At 43.9% G+C, this 8,940-nt stretch overlaps 1 protein-coding gene across 1 annotated transcript; it reads right to left on the reverse strand.

Moving 5' to 3' along the window:
• Positions 1 to 386: 386 nt before the first annotated feature.
• Positions 387 to 4,087, reverse strand: FGF6 (fibroblast growth factor 6). The gene is made up of 3 exons (XM_030960565.1): positions 3,535 to 4,087; positions 2,520 to 2,623; positions 387 to 563 (listed from the first exon to the last, which is right to left on the reverse strand). The coding sequence occupies exons 1-3, from the start codon at positions 3,872 to 3,874 to the stop codon at positions 387 to 389; spliced, it is 621 nt and encodes a 206-aa protein (XP_030816425.1). The 5' UTR covers positions 3,875 to 4,087.
• Positions 4,088 to 8,940: the final 4,853 nt, after the last annotated feature.

Consider the following 8,940-nt stretch of genomic DNA (forward strand, 5'->3'; position numbering starts at 1 on the left):
CCATGATATGTAAACAGTTCAGTACAAGAGGTTATTATCTGAGGTAAATAATATCTAGTAAATCACCTATGATTGATTAGATGGTTGTCCGCGGCCATTCCGTGTCTTCCAAAAGCTTCCTTTGCACTCCAGCTTGCATTTTTCTCTGTACAGCACCAAAGGAGGCACACAGCCATTTAAAATTTGTACAGAGTAGGAGAGAAGCAGCATTGTATTACATATGCTATGTGATTAATCTAGTACAAATATTTTTGTCCAAATATACACATACATATAGAGATTTTTTTTTTTTTTTGCAATGACCAGTATAAATACCTGGGAGGTTATACCCCATGTGCAAAACAAAACAGTTTGTCCTGGGATTTAATCTTCTGTTTTGCTGGTGCTCATATTCTTGGTAAGAAGTGGGTCACTGTCATGGCAGGAGAAACCTTGTTCCCTCTCTTCACCCTGCCGTGCTTGCTCAGGGCTATGTAAGCACCACGGTGAACCTTGGATTCATATGCATTGTAGTTATTGGGCAGCAAGGTTTCCTTGAACTTGCACTCATCTTGGAAAACAGCCTAAGGAACAGCAAGGGGAGAGGGCGGGGATTCAAATCAGGTACAATTAATTTTCCACCAAGGCCCAGGTCATTTTTCTTTCTCGCGTTTTTACACCAGGCTCATTGCAGTGTGCGACAGGTGGTGCCGCAGCCACTGCAGCCAACAATAAATTTCCCTCCTTGGTGCTAATTTGGTGTCAGATGAACTCAGATGCCACCTGTCCAGATAATGGACTGTGTATTTCCTGTGGCAGATCGAGTTAATTCATTATAAATCATGGATTTCTTCATTTTATTTGCAAGTAATAATTTCTGTCAGCATTGCACCCTCTTGCCCAAACAACAGCTTTATTTAAGACCTCCCCTCTGCCAGAAGTTCCATCATTTATAAAAAAATTTTATGCTGGCTGTTGAAACCTTCAGAGCTTTTCCAAACCGCAGTGTCCAGGGACAACTGCTAGCTTTAATAAGATATTTGATTAGCAATAAATAATTTCTTTCTTAAACCATTGGTAATATTTAATAATGCAGCCGGTTCTAATCTGGGAAAATAATTTTAATATCCTCCATGTCAAAATATGAAAATCTAAGGAGGGGGAGTTATCTGGGAGAGGAGGTGCAAGGACAAGCAGGAGACAAATGCAGAAGAAACTAAAAGAGAGAGCAGAATAATTGTCTGACTTCAAATGTCTGGCACATAAGATGCCACCAATGCAGTTTTATTTGGGCTTCTCTGTGATAACACCATCCAAAGCCTGTAAGAGTTTGGCTTAAGGCATTGTGCTGTGCAGGGAAAATGCACATCTCTTACAGTTTTTGAAAGTGTCTTTGAAAATAAACAAAACTGTATTGAAAGTGGAGGGGAAAAATATCAAAGGGATTTCTGAAGCTGGACCCTGTACCTCTTTAGAAAGACCAGCTAAGTACAGCAGTTGGACTTGTGGCACTTTTTAGGTGCTTGTGATCACTTGTGATTGAAAGAATATTCCTGAAGTGGGACCTTAAACTGTCCTACTGTCATTATGAGTGTGAGAATGAATCAGGTTAGTAATGCTACAGGTTCCTCACAACATTTGGCATTATTTTAAACCACCGCAATGCTTTGTTGAAATTACAGCTCTTCCAAAGGAAAGGACTCTGCTGTTCCTTGACAAAAGAGATTGCTACAACCAGTGCCATTCATTACTTTGAGATGGGCTGATTTTGCCTATTGCCCAGAGCCAGCCTCTTTCAAATGCCCCTCCACTTTTTCTGCTGGATATTGACATCGGAGATGTGTTGCTCACAGAGGTTAAACTGCATTTAGAAAGCAAATCATCTAGATGAGGATGATGGTGTTTCAGTACAATTTGCATACCATTGTTAATAGTTATTGTTATTTTCTCACCCTTTGCAAGTGATCTCACAAAACTGATCATTAAAATAACCCCAGCCGCACATGTTGACCTTGTAGGGTAGACTTCCTATTTATTCTTGATGGTGTGGTTGTTTTTGGTAGGAAGGAGCATGTGGTCATTACTCTACTAAGGGTAGCTGTTGGAAATAGCTATAATTGTGCCTCTCCTACGCACAGTGCAATGCAGGATGGAATCAATGGGGCTCAGCTTTGCTACAATGTGTTTGCAGCCCTGTGACCTTAGAAGAAGCTATCTAATTAATCTGTACTATTTGCAGAATATGTTCATTTCCCTAAGGTGTCCCCTGCACAGTCTTACAGGAAAGCTTTAAAATCCCAGCCCTGTAACAGCCATGCTGCTTGTTGCATTAAATAGCACTGATGACAGCAGGCTGGGCAGGCTCCCTGTAACAGGAGGGCTATTTTCTCTGCTTGTAATCAGAGATTTCCATAAGGAAAAGATTGAAATGAACAAAACCAAAATAAACTAAACTCAAACAAACAAAGCAAAACACTAAACCAAACCACTTCAAAACCTTTTTGTATAAACTGTGAAAAACTACTTGGACTTGTACTTACCGTCCCATACAACCTGCCTTTGCTGTTCATTGCAATGAAGAGAGCACTTTTCACACCAAGCAGACTTACAACACCTCTTTCTACAGTGGATATTTCAAAGAGACCTGAAAAACATGAAGTTTAATAGGAGTGTTATCACAGACACTAGAGCTAATGGAAGGCAATTTTGATATCTTTTGGGTTTTTTAAACCCTAATGAACTTGTAATATATTCTTTATAAGTATTGACTCCCTAATGCAGCAAAATAAATATACACAGAGAAGATCTTATGTTTTTCTAAATGTCACAGGATTTGAAAATAATTATTCTAGAACTGTAGTCACATTCTGTATAAGCCTTTTGCTCTATCAAACTCTTTTGATCTGTCAAACTCTGAACTTTCTCAATAAGAAAATCATTTTTATCTAATATGCTATACTTACAAAAGGATTTTTACTGAGCCTTAAAGAAGTGTGGATTGCATTTTGAAGTCCCACATGACATTGCTGCAAAAGATTTTAGCAACTGCCCTCTACAGGAAATTCAAATCCACCAGACTAATGCTTTCCTTAATTCTTAGGGTAACAGAACAGCACCCAGAAAAATGAACAAACCGGGGCAGCAAACCCCTTCCATGGGACACACTGAGTATCCCAAAAATACTGGTCAGCTGGGGTTCAAGAATCATGCTTTGGCACTCTGGACTCAGCAAAAAACTCCCAGATTCAAAAGGCGAATGAGAAGGTGAGGAGCAAGAAAATGCAGCAGAGTCAGTTTTCGACCTAGTTTGTCTCTTCTCATCTGTGCAGCAAAGCAGGTAAAAATAAATTCTATCTAAATTCATCTGAGCATTTTGTGCCACGTTTCAGCCCGAAGAGTTCTCATGTTTATTGTTCCCAGGAACTTTAAAAGGCAACAGATGTAGCACAGGTTAATAATATCAAGTCACAACATTTGCACTCTGTGAAGGGTAATTACTAGAGTTCACAGCAATTAAGTGACATCTATTCTATTTCATTTCTGGATGCAACTCACTGTATTGGTTTTCATTGTGAACTCCGCTTATCCTTCCATCTGGGAGGATTTGAAGGTGAAACCCGATGCCCACGTTGCAGTAAAGCCTCCGCTGCCTCTTGATTCCTAGCAAATAGTCACTCTCCCAGTTCACATCTGCCTTCTCCCCTGACATCCCAGCCATGGACCTGGACAGCAGAGATTGCCATCCTCTCTCCAGCAATGTGCCATTAGTTCTGCTTACAGCTGGGTGTGTGGCAGCAATCCCGGCTAGCAGGCCCAGGAGAAGGAAGGCAGGCAGCGTCCGGTGAGCGCCGGCGTCGCAGGACATAGTGATGAGAGGTCTTTGTGCCGTGGCCATCCCGTTCACCTCCTGGGCACGTGGTCAGAATTAATGGCCCTAAAAATACCGCCCTTCTTGTTTTTCTCCCTTCAGCATGGTGGCAGAGGCTTATTTTTGGCAAGCAAATAGAGCTTGCTGACCTGAAACTAAAGCCCGATAGCAGTTGGGTTGGGAGCAGAGACAGGCCAGCAGGACTCCAACTGGTGGGGACCATGGTTTGTATATCCTGCTTCCTGCTGGGCAGCCTCCGTTATATTTGATTGAGCCATCTTTATAGTGCAGGGGCTGTCCCTGCCCGCATCATCACTCTGACATCAACAGCCTGCCCAAGGTGAGGCTGCCAGGGCTGTAACACAAACCTGCATCCTCCCTGCCTGCTGAGGTTGGAGTGCTGTCAGCCAAGACTGGAGGCAGGAGTGGGATTTCATTGGCTGTGGGAAGCAAAGGAGTCAAATTGGTCGGGGAATCAGAGGCCTCACAGGCAGCTTCCTTATTTAGAGAAGAAGGTGTAAAAACAGTTCTGGACCTCATCAGTGAGCAATGAGAGGTTTGCAGCCACTTCCTTGGTGGCACGATCGGCGGGTGCTTGTTGGGGCACCTCGATACTCGGGAACAATCGGCTTGAGGCGGCCACAGCTCTTTTTGTGCACACCCTGCAAAGCCAAGGCACCTCTTACTGAGCGACCCACATGCCAACCTCTGTCTGTACCTCTGCAGGGAGTGCTCCTGGCTGGCTAAAGGAGAGGTAAGCCATGCAGCAGGGACAGAAGGCCCAGCTCCTGCAGGTTTTGTCTTAGTGGGAATTCTGCTGAGCAGGGCACACAGGCTGGAGCATTGACACATAGATGGGAATATTAGGTCTTCCTGTTTTTCACTGAGGTGACTTCCAGATGATCACATTTACCTGGGGAGGGTGTGTGCCTCCTGCAGGGGGGCAATAGTATTTGTAGGAGCAAGACAAGGATTTAGATGATGTGTTAAAGATGAGGAAAAAGTGAGATGGCTGCAGTTTCCCAGTGTTTCACTGTCTCTTTTCCTCAAGCCCAAGTGCTCACTATTTTTATAATTTGTGACCATCTTAATTTGCCTCCCCTGCTCAGATTGTCTAAGTTGTTTCCCCTCATTTTCCACTGAAGCTGTTTCAGCTCCTTTGGAGTTGGACAGATTAGACTTTTATCTCAACTAGTTTCACAGAACTTACCAAGACATAAGACAGAAGAAAATGACTGAGATTTATACAAATACTTTTGTCAATATATCTGTCAGGTTCTCATAGCCCAGGCCTTGCATCTTCTGTGCCATTTGAGAAGCCTGCTAATGAGGGGAGTACCTGGAAGTATAATTAAACTGAGCGCTCCCAGTGTGACAGAGTTTCACATTAAGCAGCAGAGGTGCAATATGAGGCCTGGGACACTGCAGACTCCCCAGCACGAGCCCCATGAGGTGAAGGGAAGCCCCTGGCAGCCTTGAGGCAGGAGATCAGTCAGAGTCAGTGAGGTATGTGAATATTGATTGCTCTCAGGAGACAGGCTCAGCTATAAAATAATTGGGAACCAGAGGGCAAGGCCCTGGCTTGTGCCAGGTAACATTTTAAAGTCTATGTGCCTTTGCTGAAGCTGAACTTGACTATCACAGAATCACAGAATAACCTGAGCTAGAATGGACCCACTAGGATCATGCAAGTCCAATGCCTGGGTCTGCACAGGACACCCCAGCAATCCCACCCTGTGCCTGAGAGGCTTGTTCAAACACTCCCTGAACTCTGGCAGGCTTGGGGTGGTGGCCAAAGGAAGGGTATCTTTTGCTGACTAGGAAAATCCTCAGATCCTTTTCTTTCCTGCTTTCTACTTTATCTGATGATTTTTTTCATCTATATAAAGCACATATATCATTTTAGGAAGGAATAATACTAGTATTTTACACCCTCTTGTCATAGCTGCAGTCTTCATGAGAGTCCACCATTGCTGGGAAACAAAGCCCAGGGTCCCTGTTCCAAGCATGGAGCACTGATTTCCCAGTTTTTCTTATGCTGCAGTCTGAAACCTGCCCATTCCCAATGCATGTGACTCCTGGCAACACTGCCTGGTCTCAGAGCCATCACTGTCTGTAGAAACATGCCCTGTACTGTTTTCTTTCCTGTTTATTTTTCCCCCTAGAGAACTTTTCAAGTGTAATGGGTACAGAGCTGGATTTCCATCCTCAGCTTTAATCACCTTTGCATCTTTATGTCTCATTCATCAGGTTTGACAGAGCAAAGACAAACCATAGGCTAATTGAGCTCCTCTATCTTTTACTGGCACATCTGCCACTGTGGATTCTCCACAAAGTGTCCTGATGGCCCAAGTTAAAGGAACACTTTGTAGGATGCACCATGTTTCATCCCAGTACCCTTGATCCTAGAAGTAAAACCAAATGGTCAGACACAAAACAAACAAACAAAGATAATTTCTAACAAGTCTATGGGATGTGTTGGTTTGTCTTTTAGTCAGTCCAGCTGGAAAATGACTGCTGAGGGCTGTGGTGACCCAGGAGACAGCCTTGCTCCAACAGTTTCCTGCTGAGCAAGTCCATCTGACAGCATTCTGTATGGAAAGGGTGCGCAGACTACGTGCTTGCAAAAAATCAGGACTTTTCTTGCCTGATCCGTACACCAAACCAAAGAGCTAAAATTTGTGATTTCACTGAGACATCTGGTCCTCATAAGACCAGGAGCCCTGGTGTCTGGCCCCAGACCAAGTGTGTGCAGCTGGGAGATGAAGTGCATTCTGCAGCCTTGTACTTCTCAGCAATTCTGCATCAGAGTTGAAATGAGTCTTGAACCATTCTCCAGCTGGATCTGTGGCCAGCAGGTTGCTGAGTTTCTGTGTATTACCATTTGAACTGCCATGTAAATTCTTGAGCTTCTGATTCAATTAGGCAAGCCTTGTTTGCTCTAAAAGATGTCTCATTCTGCTTCAACTTGTCCTCTTGGCCCATGAAGTGACTGTTTCCGGAAAACACACTGTAACCTTATGATTTTCAGGCAGCATGTTGCCCTGGCTTCACGTGCCCAGTGAAATTTGGAAGGGAGACACCAATAGCATTTGCAGTAAAATAAACCCTGTGAACTCCAGGATAGTAAAAATTTACTTCAGCAATCAAACTCTGCTTACTCAAACTCTTAAGACCTGGGGTGACAGTGCTCACTGCCTAACTAAAGCAACAAGTTTTCATTGTCAGTATTTCAGCACAACATTAAAATAACCCCTCTTTGGAGCACAGCAGTTCAGATCCACTTTCAGATAGTCTAAGAAAAGTCCTGCAGCTGAGCAGTAACATGATATGGATGCAGAGCATGTCTTTCAAAAATGTGTGATGACTTAGGGTCCTAAGTTCCATTCTCAAATCTGTTAAAATTCTCTCCCTATTTTAAGGCCTGGAAAGAGCAATCCCTCATTCAAGCACAGAAGGATGGACTAAAATTGTTCACCTTGCCTGCGAAGACCCAAGCTGAAGGTGGACAGTGGAGAAGGAAGATTTCCAGGTGATAAATCTGCCTGTTGTGGCAGGGCAGGTGTTGCAGACTCTGGACAAGTTGCATAAAAATCTGTAAGCCCAAGTATGACCATGGAGCCCCATCTGACCATCTTTAGGTTAATGGGGTTTGCTGACCAGCGTGGGGAGATTTGTAACACACATACCAGGACTGTTACAAATTAAATATTAATCACAATCTGAAAGCAACATAAAAAAAAAACAACAGAGCAAGGGTTGCAGAGCTGTATTGACAACCAAGGACTCCACAAACTGTAGAAGTGATAACACTGAAACGGGTGTTGTTCCCTTGATGCCAGCAACATCAGGGAGCACTGATGTTGTTGGCTTCAAGGCTAATTTGGATAGGACCACAGAATAGATGATTAATCAGCAGAAGACCTGAGCTCTGGTAGCAGGATGACAGAAAGGGTTGTAGCACACTGTATCTGTTATTTCTCCTTCCACTACCCAACAGAGAGGCAGATTTGCTGTCACACTGATCCCCAAAGTGAATAAGCAGGACAACAGACAGCAACCTTGCCTAAGAGCCTTGGCAGCTGATGAGCTCTTGGAGGCTGAAGCAAGCAAACTTCTGACCCAAAACTATCCCCTCATTGCAGCTGCTGACTCCCAAAGCATGTACAAGACCTTCTCAAATATAGTTTGTCATCACCAGTCAGGAGGAAGCCAAGATATTAACAGAGAACCTCCACTTTGTCACACACACAGAGGTCCTGGTGAGGACACTCAGACACACCTGGGAAGGAGAGTGTGCAAATTTAACAACTTAGAGTCATCTCAAATAATTATCTTCCCATTTCTCTACAGGAAAATCTCTCACTGAAATTTCACATGCCAATTTCTTACAGGCAAGCCCAAATCACAAACCAGCTTCCCGCTTGTTTTCTTTTTGGAGGGAAATGGGAAAAATTACCTACTCCCACAAGAAACTCTGGAGGATTTAGGACTAGGTGGATGCTAGCTTGCTTGGAAAAAGGTGTTGGTTTATTCATGCTGAGCTCATTCTCTGCAGAGGGTATGTCAAGCACAGAGACAGTCAGATATGCCCATCTTTGTTCTCCTGAGCTGGCCAGGTGTCCCTCTCCATGTCCCACAGAAATGGGAATGACTGTCAGAAAAGAGAGCAGTGACTCTACAGTGGACCTGTGGCTTTCCACCTGGTGCTGTGCCCACCAGCCCACACTGCTTCTCTCATCGCCTCTCAGCTGTTCCCACTCCACAAGGACAGGCAGTCCAAGGGTAAAAGGCCGAGCTGAAGAAAACAGAAGTGACAGCCACCACCCCCACAGGGATCTGCCTGGAGTTATTTATTAGAAGAGGTGAATGACAAGGGCCACCTTTAATTTGGTTTGTTTGTTTCGTGCACAGTTTGCTCATTACAGCAGGAACAGGGACACTGCAGGAACAGGGATGCTAAATGCCATGTTTAAGTAACATTTTGAGTAGGAAAGCAAAAAAACCCTTTGGTTTTTATTGTTGTTGGTGATGAGATTCTGTGTAGTGGCCCAGCTGACCTCTGTGTGATTCCTGACCATAGAACTATTCAG

Source organism: Camarhynchus parvulus, chromosome 1A (genome assembly GCF_901933205.1).
Source record: "Camarhynchus parvulus chromosome 1A, STF_HiC, whole genome shotgun sequence".
Lineage (NCBI taxonomy): Eukaryota > Metazoa > Chordata > Aves > Passeriformes > Thraupidae > Camarhynchus > Camarhynchus parvulus.

Coding starts and splice junctions, on each gene's coding strand:
- FGF6 (XM_030960565.1), bottom strand. CDS start 3,874: ATGGCCACGGCACAAAGACCTCTCATCACTATGTCCTGCGACGCCGGC. Junction 2,624..3,534: donor TCACAATGAAAACCAATACA/GTGAGTTGCATC, acceptor CATGTTTTTCAG/GTCTCTTTGAAATATCCACT. Junction 564..2,519: donor AAGGCAGGTTGTATGGGACG/GTAAGTACAAGT, acceptor GCTGTTCCTTAG/GCTGTTTTCCAAGATGAGTG.